Source organism: Diadema setosum, chromosome 19, assembly GCF_964275005.1.
Source record: "Diadema setosum chromosome 19, eeDiaSeto1, whole genome shotgun sequence".
NCBI classification, from domain to species: Eukaryota; Metazoa; Echinodermata; class Echinoidea; order Diadematoida; family Diadematidae; genus Diadema; species Diadema setosum.
This window is the reverse complement of record NC_092703.1, coordinates 8,492,035-8,515,191: the sequence shown is the minus strand read 5'-3', so window position 1 is coordinate 8,515,191 and position 23,157 is coordinate 8,492,035. Positions and strand designations below refer to the sequence as shown.

At 37.8% G+C, this 23,157-nt stretch overlaps 1 protein-coding gene across 1 annotated transcript in view; it reads right to left on the bottom strand.

The window, feature by feature from the left end:
* Window positions 1-23,157, bottom strand: part of LOC140242621 (transmembrane protein 181-like) — a 49,819-nt gene that overhangs the window by 6,000 nt on the left and 20,662 nt on the right. Inside the window, exons 2-10 of the mRNA XM_072322373.1 lie at window positions 19,238-19,341; window positions 15,428-15,477; window positions 8,933-9,023; window positions 7,075-7,196; window positions 5,055-5,180; window positions 4,048-4,128; window positions 2,488-2,587; window positions 1,624-1,751; window positions 376-525 (exon numbers count right to left, since the gene is read on the bottom strand). Coding sequence (XP_072178474.1) covers window positions 376-525; window positions 1,624-1,751; window positions 2,488-2,587; window positions 4,048-4,128; window positions 5,055-5,180; window positions 7,075-7,196; window positions 8,933-9,023; window positions 15,428-15,477; window positions 19,238-19,341 — 952 coding nt within the window. The remainder of the gene's footprint in view (window positions 1-375; window positions 526-1,623; window positions 1,752-2,487; window positions 2,588-4,047; window positions 4,129-5,054; window positions 5,181-7,074; window positions 7,197-8,932; window positions 9,024-15,427; window positions 15,478-19,237; window positions 19,342-23,157) is intronic.

The window sequence follows — 23,157 nt, the reverse complement described above, 5'->3', positions numbered from 1 at the left end:
AGTAGTACACAAAGCAACTTCCATTTTTACACTTGGGACATTGACAGACAAAGTATCCTGACGTCACAAAGACGTTACATCTCATGCACACATGATAGTACTCTTTGTCATAAAGCTGGCAGAGAATGCACTGGCAGTAATCTGGACGCAGAAAAAATGACCTAGGTTTCGTGTGTCTGTTTCCAAAAGGATTTTCCACATCCTCTTGATCGAGCAATAATTAGCCATAAATGGCCATAATCACTCAAAAAGATGTACTAATGACATGTGACAAAGTAGTAAGAGGGTGTTGGCAAAGAACATGTGATTGTTTAGAGGTCAAAAAGCGAGCGGAAAACTTTCTAACAGCCGCCCGACAGAAAATACCGTACTCACAATGAAGTCTCCCGAATCGACCTTGTAGTTGAACGTGGGGTCGTAGAGACTGCAGTAGAGTTGCCACGACGACAAGACGAGCGTCGACACCCACAGGACGCCGACTATTAATAGCTTGGCAAGGTAGAATTTCACCCACTTCCTGTCACTCTGCACACACAGCCGAGAGACAATGAGAGACAGTAGGTACAAGATTAATGGGTGTTGACACCTATCGCCATTGATTCAGAGTCTAATCACTACACAGTGATTATAATGACATCACTAAACAGCAGTCAAATCAAATTTCAGTCCAACAACGTCAGCTGGAGGTGGCAAGCTCTCTATCTGGTGTTCTATTGGAAATAAAATAATTTCATTATATTGAATATACATGATTTGGTTTTGTTTGTCCCTGTTCCATCTCAACCAGCTCCCTGCCCCCCTCCCCCCCCCCCCATTTATTTTAGAATCAATCCTATCCTTGGGCTAAAACTGTTTGCCCATACTGTGTATATATTTGCATTAGCTAATGTAGGGAGTCTACAGATGTGATTAATATATCATGGTAAAAATTATACTATACTGGATGGTAATGGGATACCAGGAGCCATTGGTCAAAATGAGTGCAATATTCCCTGGTACTCCATGACAGAATATTTCTACATATGAAATCATATTCTAATATCATGTATAATAATAATTCCATCATATCTGTAATCATAATGAATCAAGAGAAGGCATAACTGTAAAAATAGTTCCTACTTTTACTAGAATTTGAAGTATACCCTGCATTAAAAAGAAAAGAAAAAAGGAACTTGCACTTAAAGCAAGAGTTCATGCACTCAGCAACCCTCCACGTAACATACAAGACAAAATACAGTGTATTATTGCAAATCCACTTTACTACAGTAGCCTATGGGGAATTAATACATAAGCTTCTATGTTTCATTAAATATGCTTTGATATTGCACATTGAAAATCAAGTGGCCAAAATAGGCATTTTTTAGGCACCGCAAAATGCCTTGTATGAATAATAATAGTACATAATAGTTACATGAAACAAAAGTATCCTCACAACACACTCTTTATCTTAATAGAGCAATGACCAGGGAGCATGTTGACCACGTAGGATAAAAAGAAAAGAAAAAACAAACAAACAAAAAAACATCTGGGATGCCTTATGTTTCAGAATGATGGCACGGACATGGAAAAAACTGATTGATGGGAATAGAGGAGGTATAGAGGGTACCCCGTCGTCATGGTTACCTGTCGGATGCCATGGTATGCACACAGCCAGAACAGGAGCAGCGCACAGAGGAAGGTGGCCTGTGTGATGTTGTCGATGAGCATCGGTATGGAGCTATTTACCAGCAGCGTCAGCGGATAGATAGGATCTGTGCAAGGGACATTCAATGTTGGCATCACATTTAGTTATTATGATAGACAACATCTTTATACGTTAAAAAGCATCTTCATCTTAAAACCTTTACCCTCAAGTAAACTAAAATTCTATAATCAAGGGGCACATATCATGATATTGCTTAGACAATCCCATTTTATCTAACATGATCTCTTTTCAAAGAGCTGAAATACATTTATTCAATCTATTTCCGTTTCTATGGCAATGTCAGGATCTGTGTGGGAGTCATTCAATGTCGTCATCACATTCAGTTACTGACAGACAGTGTCACTTAAAAGTCAAAAGCATCTTTATCCTCAATTAAACTGAAAAATCTATAATATATCTTGAGGTTCATTAGATAAACACAATTTGTCAAATATGATTTCTTATCCAAGGACTTAAGTATATTTTCAATAAATTTGTTTCTGTTTTTATGACAATGTCGCTTTAATGTTGCCTCCAAGCACACATGACACTTCTCCTTTAATGAAACTAAATACATCTGATCAGGCTTTCATTTAGAAAGAGAAATATTCTAATGTCCTTGATAGCACCATGCCAAGGTCATGGCTGAGAGGGTTTCATGCAATGCTTGTCGTAGAAATGAGGCTCAGCAATGAACACCCAAAAAATGGAATAAAGAAAGAATCTACTATAAACCCAAGTTGACTTATATATCAAGTTTTTTTTTTTGTGAAAACATCATATTTCATCATCAAGTCTCTCACCGTTATAGAGCAGAAGCAGGGGCAGTAAGACAGAGAGCCATTTCTGCTCAATCGACCAGTCCCGCATCGAGAATTTCCGCAACGAGTGGGCAAATAAACACTGGAACAAAAAAAAAAATATAAGACAGGAGCTCGATCAGAGAATGCTTTTGTGCAATGGAATTCAAACATTTCAAGTTTTGCATGCATATGTGCTATTCCATTCACCCAAGTTTAACATCAATTCTTGCCCATGAATGATTCTCGTGTTAAGATAGCATGACAGCAGATAAAAAAAAAAAAAAAATGCAATAGAGCATTTGCTACAAGACTACAACAAATGCTATACAAACATACACCAAAATAGTTCAAAAAGGCTACATGCATGTATAAATACTGGACATGGGCAAATTTTCTCCCCAAAACATCCCATCCCAAGCACATCCTTTCATAGACATTTGTACACATGCATGTATAGTTGTATTCGGTATTGTTTATAGACAACTGATGAAGACTTTGCTTTGAATCATGAATTCAAATGGATTCTACTTGAGCATTAAATACTGTGGCATGTCTATTGGCCTCCCCCTCCCCCTAAAAATCACTGTATCATGAGTTTGTCCTTGTCGGTATTTCTATCTTGGCTTGCTCGGTGGTCTGTGAAATTATATAATGAGCAGAATCAAATTAAGATTGATGACCACTCTGACTGCTTGGGTCACAGAATCAGCTGACCCTGGTATGCAGGACATCATTGAAATAAATCAGACATCTGCCTCCAGATTAAAATGCAACTGAATCACGCTCATTTACGAAGTCGTCTTTGAGCAAGAACAGGACTATCATCCACAAATTGGACTAAACTAGAAATGGAGACATGTCTGCAATGGATGAGCTGAGATTGATGACAGGTCCCTTACAATTAAGTTACAGTAACAGCTATTGGGGCATCACTTAAGTAATGAGTGATTTGTTATTTGCACTGAATTGTGCAAAATGGAAACCAGACTGATATACTAGTGACTTTAACATTACACATATATTTGTACTTTGTCTTTGAGATGTGCACAAATATTTGCCTTTTCTTGAGTAATCTACACAATACATGAAAATCACACACTTTATGTATACATTAAACAACAAGGTCATCTGTTATAACTCTGTTCTTCTCGGTATACTAACTTTTATTATCTCAAAATACGCAAATTTATTATCTCAAAATAAGCAAACATGATAAGGTGCAGGATGGGTTCTCAAACCCTAATCAGAACCATGTTTTCACTTTAATTAACAACTTCACTTCTTTCTTTTGTTCAGTTTCCTTGAATACTGAATCATCCATTCATATGGTGAAGCTGCTATGTGATCATCCTTGTTCATTGTGATTTGTTATGAACTTTGGAAACATTCTTAATCCTTTATTCCATTCACTATAAATTTTGCAGCTCTGTACCCAGTATAACCAGGTTATAGATGTTCAAATGCGAAAGTCTGAAAATCATCTGGATGTCTCCTTTAACAATGATTACTGCTATCAGACACAGCTGAGAAAGGAAAATTGAAAATATTTTCTGCACTCACCGTGACAATGAATGTAGTGACAAGAAACACGAATCTGAACCAGATGACCATATTTGAAAAGGCTGGATTATAGGTACGGAACTGAAAGAAAAAAGTGAGAAAATACAAACCAAAAAGGTTTTACACACAAGATAATGAGCTGTCTATCACAAGCCTAATTAACATCACAAGTAGAGGTAATCAAAAGATAATATTTCCCACACGATTTTGCAAGCCAAAATTATGGAAAATACAGCTAGCATCAGCAAAAGTCACCATCATATGAGGTTTATGTATTTCTCCCCATTTTACATTTAAGCTTTATTTGTAAAGTAGGTAAGTAATATCTGAGAAGCAAAAGTATGTTGATGAAGTTGAGTTAAACAAAACCTAACAGCAGCACAATTAATGTATGACAATGCTGCCCGCAGTCTTTGGGTCAAACAGATAAAATCTAGGCCGGTTGCATTCTGTATGCCTGTAGAACTAGCTGCACAGCAAGCTCCTGTGAATATCCTACTGATTTTCTCTAGCATGAAAAGCAGCTGGCATCTCAATATGTTGATCTGCTACAAATTTAAGGCCCAATTCACATTTCAGCAGGGCAGCGTGCAATGTTTAAGTGGTGAGGAATGCAACACTGCATTAAAGACGATTTTATGATACATGGTTCTATTCTGAGCAGCTGCTGCCATGAAAAATTTTAAATATCAAATCACTGACAATAAGAAAGTCAAAGAAGGAGAGGAAGACAAAGAATATAAAGAGAGCAAACAACAACAACAAAAAAAAAAAACACACATATCATTGCCTTTATCAGCATAATGAAAACAACAATTCATGTTCTCGATCAAATTGTGCTGGAATAAATTCTGGTCATAAAAACAATGACTGAATAAAACTTTATTTTGTTTTTTAATACTGCATTAACAAAGACTAAATTTGAATTTGCAGAGAGATACATGCTACGTTTTACCACTGCACAGATCTATATAAATTCTATTTGTCGCCCCCTTTCAGACACTCACATAGAAATTGACGGCCGAGACGGGGGCGTGGAGGGTTTCCAGCCCCTCGAATTTCACCGTGATGATGTAGGTGGAGTAGTGCAAGGTGGTGAGATGAAGCAGTAAGAGCTCGTCGCAAGCCTTCCCCTGGGGACGAGATAGAGAGAGGGAACAAAGGAGTAGGGGTGGGTTATTAGTGGAGAAGGAAAAAAAAGGAAATCTCTGCAATGCAAAAGGCATACATACCCGCCAGGTTTCTCAGCTGTATGGCTGATGATTTTAGAAGCCACATCTATAACATTTATGAGTAATAAATCAAAAGTCATCCTGTGAGTTGGCTAAAAACACTATATGGAAATTTGCTGACAGAAAGATAAATTTTGATGGTCACTGTAAGACCGTGGAATGCCAGAAACTGAACAGAAGCATTCTTCATTTATTACTCCTGGGTGATGCCACTACAAACTGCTGAATCTTGACAGCGCTGGGGATATATCTATGTATGAATGTCTAGGATGCATAGGATATATTTCTCTTATGTACATACATTATTTGTATGTACATATATTTGTATGTACATTGTATGTATCAAGGTTCGAAATTGGCGATGGTCCGCTGGCCATTGGCCACCCAAAATCACGTCGGACTAGCTAAAAATCATAAAATTCTGAAGTTACTAGTCCGTCTGGCTAGCCAAAATATTGCTTCAGTGTCAAAATTGATTCTAAGTAGTCCGCCTGGCTAGTTAAAAAAAAAAAGGTAAGTGCGACCCCTGATGTATGTATGTTGGGAGGTAGGTATGTAAAATTTGACAGATAAGATACATGTACATTGCAAAACTGCTATATCCGTATGGATATGCAGGTAGGATTGCCTCAAACAAGCATGCATCACATTCTCATGGTTTTCTCCTATTCTGTTTCCTACCCATCAAGATCTGCCACTGGACGACAGATAGTGGGTATCATTCCTGTTTGTTGTTTGTTTGGTTGTTGTTGTTGTTGTTTGTTTGTTTGGTTGTTGTTGTTGTTGTTGTTGTTGTTGTTGTTTTTGTTGTTGTTGTTGTTGTTTGTTTGTTTGTTTGTTTGTTTGTTTGTTTTTTTATTCAGCTGTAAAATGTGGCACAGTGTAGTCAAGCACATATTATCCTGCCCAGTCACGTAATTCTTCCACAGTATGTTGAATAAATTGCTTCTGACCATGGACAAAAGAGCATGTCTGGTGCACCAAGCCTTCATTTTGTAGCCTTTCTGCGCTCTATCTTCCCTTACCCTTCCCCTTGAAGTGCAAGATAAATCATTCGAGAATATGTCTATTAATAGCATTGCATCTACTACAACTACTACTAGATAGTATATCATTATCATTACTATCATCATTATTACACTGCCAATAATGTTGATGGTGATGGTAACGATGAAAATCAATGATAACAGCAACAATGATATCAATGATAAAGCAATCATTATCAATATCATAATCATTACTATAACAATCATCACAATAGATGACAATTATAATAAGAAGAACAAGAAGACAATAATGAAGAACAAAAAGTGACAAATATCCTGGATACAGTGTGCATTGAAACAAAAAAATCATTTATGTCAGCCTGTATTGACTTGCTGATTAGATTGGTTGATTCTTTAATTCTTTCATCTGTTGCTTGTTTGCATTGCTTATGTACGGTAAAATTGCACGATCAAATGTTTCACATAATGCTTCAGTGTACTCCTGTTACAACAAACATGGTTATAACGAAATTTCTTGCTACAATGAAACTGAAATTCAGGTCCAAAAATTATCATCTATATAATTATCTTTATACACGAAACTGTTTGGCTATAATGAAATTTTGTCTATAACGAAAGAAAACTGCTGGTACCGAGAACTTTGTTTAATGCTAGTCTGCTAAAGCAAATTATACACTTTTCATTTTTGTTCTTCTTCCAAACTTCTGGCCAAGTTCACAGAAACAAAGAATTGTCTCCTCATTTCAAGCCAGCTCTGGCCCATGAAACAAAACTAGACCTGAACCCACCTTCTCACAAACGAGCTTTCTGGTCCTGTTGTAAGGGACGGCATTGACTATCACTTGGCTGGAATCCTGGGCCACGCCCCTCAGCATGATGCTAACGTTGAACGGCTTTTGGAAGTTTTCAGCTGCACAAAGAGGCAACATAGCAAAGTGGTGTACATAACAGTCTGATATTTGATAATGGATGCATCAAGACACTAATAGGCCTACATGTATACATATTAAGAAAAAAGAACAATGAAACCTGATTATCTCACTATTCAAAATGAATCAACATGAAGAACTGGATAAATGTGACCCGCTACAACAAAATGGTCCTAAAGTCGTGCACAGTCGAAGCCGTGAAAATCGAGTTTGAAGTTAGAGCATCAAAATTGGTAAAAACTTACGATTTTCTGAATTTGACATATTATTAGAGTCTGACATGTCTTCTATCATCTGTCGAAATTTTGAAGCAAAATGATGAAAGGAAAGACCAAAAAATAGCGTTTTTCTAGGCCATGTTTTTTTGGCGTTTCAACGAAGCAGAAACTGGTTCGAACATTTGGATTGAGCGCCACACATAGGCTCCGCCCCTAACAACGACCAGAGTGATCTCATTGGTCAGTTTGCTGCTTGCCGCTAACCGAAGCGTGAAGCTCGCACACTGCCCAGTCGACTGGTGCGTGCGGGCGGGTGGCGCTATGCCTAGCCGCTTCTCCTGACATCCTGGTCACTGATTGGTCGGTGAGGAGACCGCCGACGCTGCGTTTGAATGAGCATTTCGGGGGTTGCTAGGGCTTAACTTCTATTGTCCAGAGGTGAATACTGACTTGCGTGTCTCTTGATTGTGATTGCGTCGCAAGGAGAACTTTTAGGGCGCTTTTCTCGAAACAGTGATTTCCCAGATGTCTTGACATGCTCTCTTTTAAACATCGATATCTTCGCAGCCGATTATTTTTATAAGACGTGTTATATATCAATTTAAAGCAGAAAGATTAGGGAATTGTGTCATGCAATTTTCAAATAATCGACCTCGCCCGACTTTAGGATCATTTTGTTGTAGCGGGTCACAAATATTTTCAGGGTCATATATATATATATATATATAGAGGGCAGCATATTTAACATAATTGCACATGAGACTATACCCAAGAAAGTCATCAGCAGATTAAAAAAATAAAACCAGTTCACCAATTCAACATGATATGAAGTCAGGTATTCATGTATTTATTGATATAGACAGATTACTCAACACTAATCTTTCTACCAATATTTTTGGAGTGGAGGTGTAAAGATGGGTATTGGTAAAACATGTGCTGTACATGGCATTCCCTATCTACAATCAATGGGCCATACACGAGAGTCGAAACCACCATCCATATTCATTATTGCTTAAGCAAAATCACCCCCCCAACCTGACCTCCCTCCCTCTTAAAAAAAAAAAAAAAAAAAAAATGATCACTCCATTCAGTCAAAAATCCTATTAAGTGTTACATGACCTAAAGAAGGAATTAGTTTTGATGCTAAACATGGCTATAGTGCTAACTTTAAACAAACAAACAAACATACAGATGGACATTAAAGAAATACATCTTCTGAGGAAAGCATAAATACGGGAGAATAATGTAGAAGTCAAATTTCCAACAATTTTTAACAAATCATTACAGTCTCTTTTTTTTTTTTAAAAGTGTATTCCTCATATGGAATGAAAAAAAAAAATGCATAAGCACCCCCCCAAAAAAAAATATTGAAAATTTGTGAAGATACCTTCCAAGGATCAGACTAAGAAATAGCCTGCTTAGCTCAGACACACAACACGCACACACACACGCACACACACACACACACACACACACACACAAACACAAGAGATACAAACCTGACTTGTCTCCAGCCTCTATGACTGTGGTTAGCCATAAGGACTTGTTGAATTTTGTTAGCATGGGTGACGTCAACTCAAATGGGCCATTCTGCAACAGGGGGACAAAAATGACAAACGACCGATTCATATTCTGCACGCGAAGCAAAATGAATTCCCTAAGAATGAAATAAGAAGTTAAAAAATTGAACAATCCTGCATCCTGTGACAAACATTAGCTCAAACATACATGTTATATGTAACAACAAACAAATTTATGCAGCTGATCGACAAATTGCCCTACATTGATGTAAATAAGCACTGAATTGATCAGTATTTTTAGTAGTAGCCATGATAAAAAATCATGGGCGTATGTACTCGAGCAGGATTCGAACCTACGACCCCCTGATCTCCCGACAGGCGTCATCTCTACTACCCCACTGAGCTTCCGCCCGACAGCAAGTGTTGTTTCTAATCCTTATAGCACGCAGCAAAAATCTTATCATGGCTACTACTAAAACACTGATCAAGTCAGTGCTTATTTATGTAAATATAGGGAATTTGACAATCAGCTGCGTAAAAGCCTCTCGACAGAAGAATTTTATGAATTTGAAAAACAAATTTAAATCAACTTCAAGTGTAGTTCCAGAACACTCATTCATTTTTTTTTTTTTTTTTTTTTGTTGTCATGAGTACAATTAGACTTTACAGCTGCTGAAATAAGACAGACCAAAGCTATCCCTTTAAGTCATCAAAATACTCTCTGTACAATTGTAAATGCAGCGTACATGCACTTGCAGTGGGACGACCATCACTCACACTTGACCTTTTACTGTTTCTGGACTGGGCTACCCAATTTCAGCTTGCTAGTCTCTGTTAAAGACACCTGTATGTGGAATTAAAAACTGGAATGGATATCACAATGCATTTCAATACCTGGTACAGTATTATGCACTGCAGATTCTACATGTTACTGCCTTTAACACCCATAATCATTGGCAGTGAATGGCACATTGTATCAAGCAGTAATTTATTTCCAAAAGCTGGTGTTGGCAATATACAGTTGAACGTGCACATCTACAATATATATATATTGTATGTGCAGGTTCAACTGTAAACAGCTTCCTACTTGTATACAACATTGTAGAGTGTACAAATGTACATATCTTGAATGGTTGCGTACTATATAGTACTCAACCATTCAAGATATGAACAGCTTCCAACTTGTATACAACATTGTAGAGTGTACATATCTTGAATGGTTGAGTACCATGTTACTCAACCATTCAAGATATGAACACTCTACAAGTTGGAAGCTGTTTTTATTTCATTAATACTGTACGTACATGGTTGCAAAACATGTGTAGATGTACAATTGTAGTAGTGTGTTGTATGTCTGATACGAATATCTCGAATACATTTCGAAATTTGTATTTCTAATACATAAAATATATGAAATGTAAAGAGCTTCTACACCATATTAGTGTCTGACAATGTATTTCAGAAATATTTCAGTCCTAAGATTTTTTTTTTCTTTCCATTTTCTTTAAACAAGTTACATATGTTGCTTAATGAGTTTGTCTTTCATACAAAAATAAATGCTGTTATGCTACAGTAGATCACTCTGGCAGATTAGCTGCAGAAGTGATATGTCCTCAAATTCTAAATAGGATTTGAGATGGAGTATGTGGCTGCTATACAATGGTGTATGTACCATCAATAGAGAAATACTGCCTCCAGGTGACAAATAAAGGTACTGTAAAACGAGGAATGTTCGCATGCATTTTAATTTTCGCGAATTTCGCGAGCGCCAAGATTCGCGAAAATAAAATGGACGCGAAAGTTCTTGTCTACACTATGTGCATTAAATGCCAGTGGCAGATCGTGAAAATTTCATGCTGCAAAAAAGGTCGTCGGCTCCAATTCGCGGAAAATTCACGCCGCGAAAATATCATGCTTTATAGTATGTATTCTTCTCTGGGGCAGATTGTAATGACAACATGAAACAGGTGGTTCCTGTAGATGAGTGGTCAGACCAAATGGGTCTGACTACTCTACATGTACAAGATGGGTTTTCATATTTCTTTTTTTTTTTTTCGAAGAAATGTATTGATTTTGAATGTATCAACATCATCTTTCTACACACAAGGACTCAGGTTTAACACAAAGCCAGCTTCATTTAAAGGCACTGTTTACCATTGGGAGCTGTGACTTAAAAAATGTTTGATTTATCAAATAAAAATACAAGGTTGTATGTGCATGTGTATGTCAGTAGTATATAACGAAACATCCTACCATATAAAAACTTTGCAATAAAGCCTAAAATATTACTAGGAGATATCCCTATTATTCTCCATAGACCATAACAGTACAGAAGGTTTATTCTACAAACAATTTTATTATAACTATTGTTCACATTTTGTATTAAAATACTGTATTTTACAATACTTAAACATTAAATACTGATTAAAATTTTTACATTGGTATTTTTATGCCAAATGCACATTTTAGAACTATTTTACAGCACTAAAGCTTGGTTTTTGTTTCATCTGCAAATGGTAAATAATGCCTTGAAAGACAGACTTTGTAGTATTTATATTTGTTTCTACATTTCTACGTAATATGTGCTGGTATGTATGGTACAGATCAGAGCTCTACATTGGTATACAATACAGTATGTACCTGTAGTACAAGGAAGGCTGTTCAAGTAAAGGTATGGCATTGTTTGAGTACAGTGTACATGTAGCTTTGATTTAAAATGTGGTGTACGTGTACAATATGGGTATGCTACTACAAATGTAGGTGGCACAGCTTACATTGTAAGTATGGTATACACTTGTACTAACACTGAAGTACACGTGTAAGGTAGCATTCAGCAATTACTTGAATGGTTCATTATACATGTACACTGTATATGGAGTGTATTTCATAGAGGGTGTATGGTACCAGTAGTATTTACACATTGTAAAAGCAAGTATAGTACACTTTGTATAGCAGAGCAACCTCATACACAGGCGGACAGGGGATTACATATAAATCCTCCTATTGATTACTCACTACCACGTGATTTGGTTTACACTGCTGGTAGTAGCCCAGCAGCAGGTGGACACTGAAGCGCGGACCTGTGGCAGGTGGCAGAGTGTCGCGCATTCTCACCACATCCTCCCCTACCCCAGTCATCACCATCGTGCGCATCAAATTCTCCATTTCATTCTCACATTTGTGCCCTCTTTGGTTCTGCTATCACAGTATAAGCAATTATTATCTGCAAATTTTACAAAACCCTTTCCTTCTTTCTGCCATTCCTTCCTCTAATTGCCAAGTTCCAAAATGTGGCTATCTGGTTAAAAGTTCAGAGCAACAATACACCTCCCCCCCCCCCCAACCCTAGCATCAGAGCTTTCCAGGGCACCATCAAATGTGTTACATGATGTACAGTAGTGTAGGTATCGACAAACAATTTGATGCCATGCAGTTTTATTGACAAGTTTTAGAAGTTATTCAAACATGGGATTTGCATGGCATACATTGTGCTCTGATACTACTGTACATAGCTCCACAGAATATGACATCACTACTGGCATCAATTTATGAACAGAAATCACATAATACAATATTCTGAAATACTCATTACCCATACAGTATGATTGCTTCGATTAAACACCACACATCTTTGTGTAGCCCACACGACTCCTGAAAAGGTTCAATGACTCTTCATTAAACAGCCATTCACACTTGAATAGAGTGACATTGATGACACTACAATGCATATTTCTACTCAATGACAATTCAACTGCTGCAAAAGTGGATTTTCTTTTCATAGAATTTTTCACATTTGGCTGAGTGTTTCATCTTCTGCACACAGTTAGGCATAATTTCTGTAGAACACAAATATTTCATCCCACATTTTGAGTTAAAAAAAAAAAAAAACATACTCATAATTCCAACATGTTTGTTATTAAAACACTCATCTTTAACTTTTGAGCAAGATGGTGTAGTCTGGCACACATTAGAACACATATACCAGTGCACTGAACTGAAATTCACTGTGCACAATCAGTGCAAGCCAAAGTAATTGTAAGCAAACATATGACACCAGATGTCACAAAAAAAAGAGAAAAAAAAATGATGATGAAAAAATTGGCCTACTATACATGTATAATGTAATTCTGGTGCTACAGGTTCACTAGGCATAGGGGGACAAAATGAAGAATGCAATAAACTGACTTAATATCTACAATGTAGCAACATCATTTAAATATCTTTATGATCAAATGTGAAAGCATAAATTTGTGTGCCCACTCTGGCTGTTCTTTCTTTTCCTTTTCTTCTTTTTTGAAAGTCCCGGCTAGGCATTTATTTAAGTACAAGTTCATTGTGCATTGATTTCAGCAGACAAGCAGAGAACAAGGTCTATGACTTCCTGACTGCAAATCAATATTATGTCTAACATGTTTCTGGTCCACTGTTACTAAGCGTAGCTTTAGAAGCTTTAATACTAAGAATTATCAATGCATGTATACATAGCGTATCGCATCATGACTTTTAAAGGAAACCAAAACCCAAAGAGAAATGCGGATTGAGTGAAAGCAACAACATTATTAGCAAAAGTTATGAATTTTTAAAGTTTAGGTGTTGGAACCGCTGGATGAGGAGACTACTTGAGTTTATGACATCATATGTGGACAACAATTATAAAGAAAATATAAAGAAAATGCAACGTGCTTTCACTTTTCTAGCATAATGAAAGAGCACTTGACTAACAACTTTCAAAAAGCATGGAGAATACAATGTAATTACTACCCTTAAAGGACAAGTTCACCTTCATTAACATAAGGATTTAGAGAATGCAGCAATATTAGTAGAACACATCAGTGAAAGTTTGAGGAAAATTGGACAATCGATGCAAAAGTTATGAATTTTTAAAACTTTTGTGTTGGAACCGCTGGATGAGGAGACTACTAAGGCTCGTGATGTCATATGAGTACAACAGTATAAAGAAAATTGAAAGAAAATTCAACATATTTTCACCTTTTTCGCATAATAAAAGAGCACTTGACTTGCCTCTTTCTAAAGGCAATGGGAATAATATTACCCATAACATTTTTTCAGACGGACAACCCGAAAACATAATGCCTCCGGCACCACTTCGTGGCAGAGGCATAAAAATTACTCTTTCATCTAACAAGGACAATGTCAACAAATTGACATTCTTCAAACTTATTGTTAATCAAACACTTAATACTGCCCTACGTGACTACAGCTACAAGCGCGATCCTACAGAGGTCTGTCTCCGACAGCACTCCTAACACTCCACACTTCATTATCTCAAGTTCAAAATTCTATTTTGGATTAATGATCTGCTACAGGCAATTCATTAATCATCATCATTCTTTGTGCAAAAACACCAATACTTAAATAACTAAATATTAAGAATCCGTACTCTACTTTTATATGCCCTTCTACTTAAGAACAACAAACTTGTACATGTGTAACCTTCCCGATAGAAAAAAACAGCAATGAAATAAAAAAAAGGTAGTTCATGTTTTGCAACACTGCTCACTTGTACTTTTCATACATGATTGTAGAGAGCTAGCCTCCACTACTGCAAATGCCAATTCAAGCTGTCAATATCTGTCATATTTCATCAACTTGTCTCTACCTAAAAGTTGTATCTGCCCTTTTCCCTTTCATCCTTCTTTCCATCTACAACTTGTACATTTTGTATCTTTTTATCTAATCTACTCTCTTTTTGTGGTTTTGTCTATCTCATCTATCTCTTTTTTTGGCTTCATAGTTTTGAAATTGATTTATTCGTCCATTCATTCATTTATCAATCCAACCAATCATTGATAAACTGTCCGGGACATAGCTCTGTCCCACTCTACCAGTTTCATTCTATACAGCTACTGTATCTATGAAAGATAATTGATTGATCAAGAGCAATGCATCACGTTTTGATTATATATTTTGGTATCACACATGCACCACCACATACTGTCACTGCAACAATCCATCCCAGTACTGCAGCTGTGTTGCTGCTGCTAAACAAATTAGGATTTACTGTGTCAAGACTCAAACACCGGCACAAAAGTACACCTGTTTGATGAACCACTTCATTTTACAGTGTCTGCATGTAATTGTAAACCCGTTTTAAGATGTTAATGCTCTACATGTTTATCGAAATTCCATTTGCATTTCCTACACTTGCTGTATAAAAATGAACAAGCACACGAGAAGCAAAATATATCCACATTATACAATGTACATTTGTACACATAAACGTGTCAACTACCACTACAAAACAATATGTGATGAACATTGACTCATTAATAATTCATGCCAATTCCATTCACTTCATCCCGTACGCCCTCCCCATCCCCTCCCCAAACGAGCGAGAGAGAGAGAGAGAGAAGGTTGAGCATATGGTATAATTCTAAAAGTTGCAGGTACAAGTGTATAATGTGTACATCACATGCACATTGACAGAATTCCTTTACAAGCATAGTTACTCACAGGTAAATTTTCTGTCGTGGTCCGCGTATCTTCAATCTGTATATTTGGCCCTGGAAATGAAACAGAATGCGAGAGATTTAACATTACATGTTGTCACTTTTTAATATGCAACTGCAATTCACACATGTACCCTGTAGTCCAAATAAATAACAAAGCATACTATAATTAAAGTATACAGTACCTGAGAATTACAAGTACTATGAGCACATGCTATATATACAACTAAAGCACGCACTCAAACACACACACAATGCACAGTGATAAAATGGCATTTAAAATACCAGTATACGATAAAATGACAAAAAAAGACTTTCAAGACAAAATCATCCATCATACACTTAGATTTTATATGTGCATGTAAATTGAAAATTTTGAAGCTTTCAGTGTAAAATATGAGACCAATTGTAAAATTATTTTCTAGTGTAAGTGACAAGAAAAGAACAATCATCATTACACAGTCTTTGTGCTATTTCACGTGTACAGTACACACTACACTGAGTATGAGTTAGGCATACATCTCCAAAATGTACAGAGAACCTAAACCTCTAATGATAGTTAATAGTTTTTGAACTTTTAAGGCAATTGTGAAATTGTTGTCTTATTTTAACAACACAATCCCCATCTTGATCATGAACAAATACTCACAATTATGATGTTTTTGACCCATGTACTGTACATGTACTGTACACTGGCAGGCATTTAATTCATACAAATCAATTTTCAGCAAGCATGTTGTGTTGGCATACAGTTATTGTACTTCAAAAGTCACCAGGTACAATTAGGCGCAGTGCGTGTGTGATGCCTGCAAAAACAAGGAACAAGCGCACTCTTCACAGCCCTGGTGAGACAAGGAAAATAGCTAGGGACGCCAGCAAACTGATTCGATCGGAAGTCAGCCTCCAGTGTAAACAGAGCTGGTGCGTCAGCTGTAGCATTGTTTACACTGGCCATGATTTACACTTTTAAATCATCACACGGCACAAAAGCAGAGCTTGTAGGGAGCAAGTACGGAGTGCACACGCATGCATTTTCATGTTGCACACTGTAAACTTCTGACTGCATTAATTCCATCACTGTTATAGGCAACCTCTCTGTATGCAATATTAATGGTACTTAAGCCCTTTTTACACTTGTGTTTCTTAACCCCGTACTTTCTCTGACCCAGGACTATCATTAGTCCCGTACCAATTTTTTCAGCTTTTTACACTGCCAATAAATCCCGTACTATAAAGCTCTTGTCCAGGGCTAAGGAGAAAACTGACCTTTTTACACTTGTATTTTTTAGCCCCGTACTTTCCAAACCACATGAATATTCATGATTACGCTGTGCACTGTACAAGTACAAGCACGCACTGGCAGCACTTGACTACCTCGTTTCTGATCAATTGGTCAGTGGGGGTCAGACTTCGTCTCCGTCGCTTAGCCCCGGATTATTTTTTTGTTCTTTTTACACTCGCTTGCTTGGCATCGCAATTGCGGTGCTAACCCTGCTATTTTGTAGGGCCAGATAGTACAGGATTATCGGTGGGGCTAGCCCACTTTAGCAAAAACAAGTGTAAACAGAAAGTGGGCTACGGAAAGTCCAGTACCAACGGTGGGGCTAAGGCGCCCCCCCCCCCCCCCCCTTAGCCCCACCCTTGGTACGGGACTAAGCAAAAATTTGCAAGTGTAAAAAGCCCTTCAGAGCTGGTGGTACTGAAGGGTTTAAAATCTTCCCTATGCAGCAATGTGACCTTCCAAGCACAAACAACATTTGAATAATGAGTGATACACTGTAAACATCTTCTCTTTATATTGAATTCACATTCACAAATGGAGGCCATATCATCACATTATGAAAAAGGGGCAGTTCTTGAGGTACAGTGTATGTACAATGTACAGCTATAGCTCACAAAATTCCAGCATTACACGAGCAATCACTCTAGATAGGCAATTCAGACACACCATTTTAGTACTGCTGCACTGCTACACATTAAAGGGACTGTACAGTACTGGTTGAGGTGGGGATTCATGTTTTGAACATTCCTAAGTAAGATAATGAGAAACCTCTTATGAAATATGAAAGAGCATGTAATTTTAAGAAGGATTCAACATTTATTTGATGGACATTGGTTTTCAAATAGCTGAGATATCAACAACAAAAAAAAGTGATAATAATAAAAGGCGACAGGCCACGCCTTTTATTAGGATCTCTTTCTTTCACCTTGTTTTTGGATATCTCAGCCATTTCAAAACCGATTTTCATCAAATAAACATTTGATACCCCTAGAATTGCATGCTCTTTGACATCTCATAGAGTGGTTTCTGAATATCTTGCAAAACGTTAAAAGCTAAATCCTCACCTCGACCAAAACTGTACACACCCTTTAAGCTTCATTTTTTCCAAGTCAGTGCATCACACATGAGTGTCAAATCAATAATGCCTGTTTGTGTACATGTAGGGTACCTCAACCAGGGAGGTGGAAGCCACCTCCCTGCTTCAACCAAACTCCATTATTACCATACATATATTTCACAACATCTACACATCATTTACAGTGTAGATTGAACCTTCCCTTTACAGTGTAAAAAAAAAAAGGTTACAGCTCGTTATTCCGAAGGTTCATTATTCTGAAGGGTCTTCAGTCCGAAGATTCCTGATTCCGAAGGTTCGTTTTTCCGAATTTCATTTTCGGATGAACAAATCTTCGGAATAACGAACCTTCTGAATAATGCCACAAATGTTCGGATTAACGAACCCTTTTTCATTTTCGGATTAACGAACCTCTAGGTATAGGGAATTTGCGTGTTTCGGATTAACGAACCTTCGGAATAATGAACCTTCGGAATATCGAACCTTCGAAATAACAAACAGCACCCAAAAATAAAGCCAAGGCACAATTTTGCCTCGGATAAGAACTTCCATGAGAAACTTATGAATTCATTTTTTTTTAAACATAATGCGGGTTTCTGAGTGCTTGCTCACTTACGAGTTTAAGGCCTTGCAAGTTAAAGAAAATAAAATTATTAGTTTCTCACCGTAAGTTTTGTCTTTTTTTCTTTTTATTCAAAAAAAAAATTGATGTGGCGGCAAAAAAACAATGCAGATTTACTTCTTGTGGAGACAGAAAAATCTCTGCAAATTGTGCTTGAGCCTTGGTGGCACTGTGTAAGGGATATCAGGTACAACTTGTACTCCTGTCCCCAGTATTGGTAGGTATGTTCTCAATAGCTTTAAAAAGGAAGAAAAGGAAACCTACAAGCTGCAAGAGCAATGACAAATCAAAGAATGTAGGTCAGATAACTATAGCTGGTCTGATACAAGCGGATCTTATCCAAATATATTCATGGAAAAAATAGAGGTTTTCATGAAAAATGCATACAATGTCTTTTTTTTCATCAAAATGCAAGAATTACTTCAGCCATAACCCTAGTCACATTTTAGTTTGCTTTTAAAAGTTGTTTTGCTTTTGGGGGAGGGGGATGTTGGAGTATATAAAGTGTATTGACATCTACAATATAGGCCTAGATATTCTTAAAATCAGGTACAATGTAGATAGTTTTGTCTCACTTAGTGCATATCTAATTCTTTTAATGTGAGTCGTACCTTGCACACGCATACAATGTGTACATCAAATGATATTTTAAATGCAGAACCGTGTTTCATTACATTCTTACAAGGTGTACTTTCAATGTAAATCTTTTTAACGCGACAGGGCCTACCCTTAAGTAGCACTCTTCACGTAATGAATTGAGGCGCATGGTGCTGGTGGGGATTATTGGATTATTGGCTCTGAACTGTGCTTTAAAACAAGTTGAAAAGACACCAACCTGCAATTCCAATGAGCACTGAGATACCGAACGCCATGAAGAAACAGATGAAGACCAGGACAAACTGCCGCTTACTCAGCGTGTACAGTCTCATCTGTACCGACCTGCAGCAGGAAGTTGAGAAAAACATACCTAAATGAATGCATGCATGTATTATGAGATATTTTTTACAGATATCATGCAGACAGAAACGAAATGTTGCTAAGATTGCCCTTCAGCACACATACTATGAATGGGGGGTGGGGGGTGTTACATATATGGGCCGTGACGCGAGAAAAGGGCCCTTAGGGCATTATATACCGAAAATAAGTTTTCACCTCTATATTGTAGAAGAAACTCCAACGTATTTGGATATGCAAATCTTTGTCTGAAATTCCACTCCTAAATGCCCTAATTACCACCTTAAAAACAGTACGTTTTGTCCAAATCTTGTCACCCTTTTTGATGCGTCTATGCATGTGCGCGTAGTTTAGCTAGTTGATCTATTTTGCGCGTAATTGCTTTGTTAAACTTCCGCGCCATTTTCTGGCGTTTGCGCGCAGCGAGGCTAAGGGCCCTTTTCTCGCGTCACGGCCCATATATATTCTAATAATGGTCAAGTGGTGAAGTTTAGCAGTCTTCAATTCATAGCAACCATATGGTTTTCCTTTGATTTGTGGACAATACCACAGAATTCTGTACAATTGCAGACTTAGTTTAGAAGTGTTTACAATATTGCTTGACTACAAGTACATGTACGTGTACATGCCTTTTCGATACTCGTCTTAAATTTTCACCTTTGAAGGTTGTTTCCATCTCAATGATGAATACAATATGGCTCTTATCATTTTGAAATTCTTTTCAGTAACACTTTTCAGGCATGTGAACGCTTATTTTTGTAAACAAAAGTTTTCTTTGTTATTTCTGGCTTGCAGGAATCTGTCGGGTCAAAAGCAGTTTCACACTGATAACATATCTTTTTTCAAGTAATTTGTTGTAAACTGACTTTGAAACATATTAGTACTGTATCAATACAACTGTACAATTAAATGTGAAAATCATTTTCAGGTCTCTGCAAAATATATTCCTTTGCATTTGGTAAAACAAAACAAAAAAACAAACAAACAAACAAAACAAAACTTGAGTGTCCTTTGAAATCAAACAAGTGCTATCTTCACATACAACTTGTAGCCTTAGTACCAGATTGGCAGCTGGCTACAGAATGTACAAGAACTATCAAGAGCTTAGTTTTGCAAGGCCGAACACAGTGCATGCCCCCAAAGCGATGCTTGGAGTTGCATGGTGCATGACACATGAATAATGCCTTAGCGTTGTCCCAGCACTGTGGTACACAACACAGGATAGCGGAGATCTGAGAATTAAAGTTCAGAAAGTCAAGTAGGCGTATCAGAAGACTCAAAATCTCCAACTTTACTTGGAGATCCATCTCCTGCTTTGAGGCTATTTTTGCAAAATCTCCTGTTCTCCTGCTTGAGTTAGAATTCCTCTCATTCTACTTGTAGCTGGTCGTTTCCTGCTTTAAGATGTATATTCCCCTGCTTAAAATTTAGCTTTCTCCCACCTACAATGTAACTTTAGTTTTATCATGTGATTAAAAAGAAAGGAAAAAAAAACAACAACTTAGATGTAAACACTACAGAACATAACTCTCGAGCTTCCAGGGTTCCTGGGGAGGCTCTCGACCCATCCGCAAGGGACATCGCATTCACACTTGATATGCGCCGTGTGTGTGTGATCCAAGTTTCCAGTTTGCCACGGTACAAGGCAGGAGAATCTCTGCTTTTTGAGATGCTTGGGGTTCATGTCTTTGGCATGTGTGAAAAAGCGTTGGTGTGAAATCAGTTGTGAATGAATGCCAGAGGTTAACTGCTGACCTTTATAGCCTATTGTCTCCATATTGATTATCTACTTGTATAGAACTGTGTGGTATCTTCAGGAGACGAATTTGGACTTCTACTGTCTGAGTGTAAGAGCAAGCAGTGCTCAGTGTCGATAACTACAACAAATTATAGAATATACCCACGTTGGGAACTTTAAGAAATGGTCAAGACCTTTGCTATTGTGTATGACTTGGGAAGATTGTGTTTGATAGATTTCAAGAAATACATTGTATTTGTAAAATATGTTCATCCACTCCCTTCTGCAATTCCGGTGGATGCTTAGCAGCTTAGTATCATTCCAACGTTTTGTAATCTTGCATTTCAATATCCAATAAAAATGGTTCCTTTCAGCTACACAATAAAAGAAACTATTTTCATGATACACGTCTGTTTATGTGTATGTAGAGTATTATAGGTGGAATACACTGAATGATTATTTCAGTTGCTCAGAGTTTAATTCTGTGTACGTAAAAACTGTACAAATCTAATGATGTTGTACAACTGTACTTGCTAATAAGTAAGACCTCTACAAAATAATTACAAGTATTTCATACCCCATTTATACACAAAGTCGGGCCCAGGAGCGCTCCTGAAGTGCCCCAACTTACGTGCCCCTCCGAGTCTGTTCACACAGAGAATCACCGCTCGCTGAGACCACAAACGAAGTGGCTGAGAGGGGCATAAGTGAACTGTCATGGTGACCTTCGAGTGCCTAAACAGTAACTTCGAACATTCTACAAACTGTATCATGTTTGCACAGTGCGCACCGCATTCCTTATTCCGAGTGTTCTCAACATCTTGGTGACATTTAGTATACAGTGTTTAGAGCGCTTCAGGCAGGGGTGCTCCTGAGCCTAGCCTCCTGAGCCTACACACCTATAGATGCATATGATGAGTAAATAGTGAGCATATCTCAAAAGAATTACATGTAGTAGTCCTAGAGTAAAATAACCCGTTTGCGGCAGGCTTAGTACAGGGTGCCTATCTGCGACAAGGGCCATTTCATTCACTGATGAAAAGGCCCAATCAGGGGTCACTTCCCATCTATAACACTTGCGAGTAACTCCTGCTTGTGTTCTAAAGTTGGACTAAGCACACATGATGTTCATTAGCTGTTTTATTGAGGAACGAAAGTGCCCATGCCAGAAATAGGCACCCTGCCGCATATTGGGTATTTTACTCTAGGTTCTAGATTCTACAGTGTATTTGTTATTTCTGCATCACATGCACTTGACAATGTTTACTGCAATAATTTCACAATTCATAGCCAAAGTTGCATGGCAATGACATCAAAGAAGCTGAAAGTTTGACATGAGAGATATCGGCACCTGCCCTGCACAAAGCAAAGGTTCAACCTCCCATGCCAAGAGACTACCATAAACTGGACCGCAATTACAGCGGCTGTATCACAGAAACACAACATTGCAATAGCAACTTAACACATAGCGTTCCGTCTGGTCATTAAAAGTTTACAACTACACAGTACAATATCTACATGTTGTATTGGCAGTATTGCATTGTTGCTTGCGTCTATTTAAAAACGCTTCGCTGTTGCATGCAGTTTACAGTATCACCCACAGGAACCCATCCACATATCATATCGGTCAGCAGCTGCTAATGCTAGAGTCACATGCGGCCGGGTCACAAAAGGGATTTGTTCCGGGTGAAAATGAGCCAGATTAGTCCCGGAATGGAGGGCACTTTATGCTACAGTCAGACACGGCCGGATTTCGAACCAGGTCCATAAGGAACTAAAACCGTATCGTCCCGGTTCGAGCCGTAGAGACCCGCATTGACACGAATCGAACCGTATAAAAATCCGCTTTAAAACCCTTACTGTAAAACACGATATATTCTCGGCATGAATTTTTCGCGAATCGGAGCCGACGGCCTTTTTTGCGGCATGAAATTTTCGCGAACAGCCACTGGCATTCAGTGCATAGTGTAGACAAGAACTTTCGCGTGCATTTTAATTTCACGAATCTTGGCGCTCGCGAAATTCGCGAAATTAAAATGCACACGAACATTCCTCGTTTTACA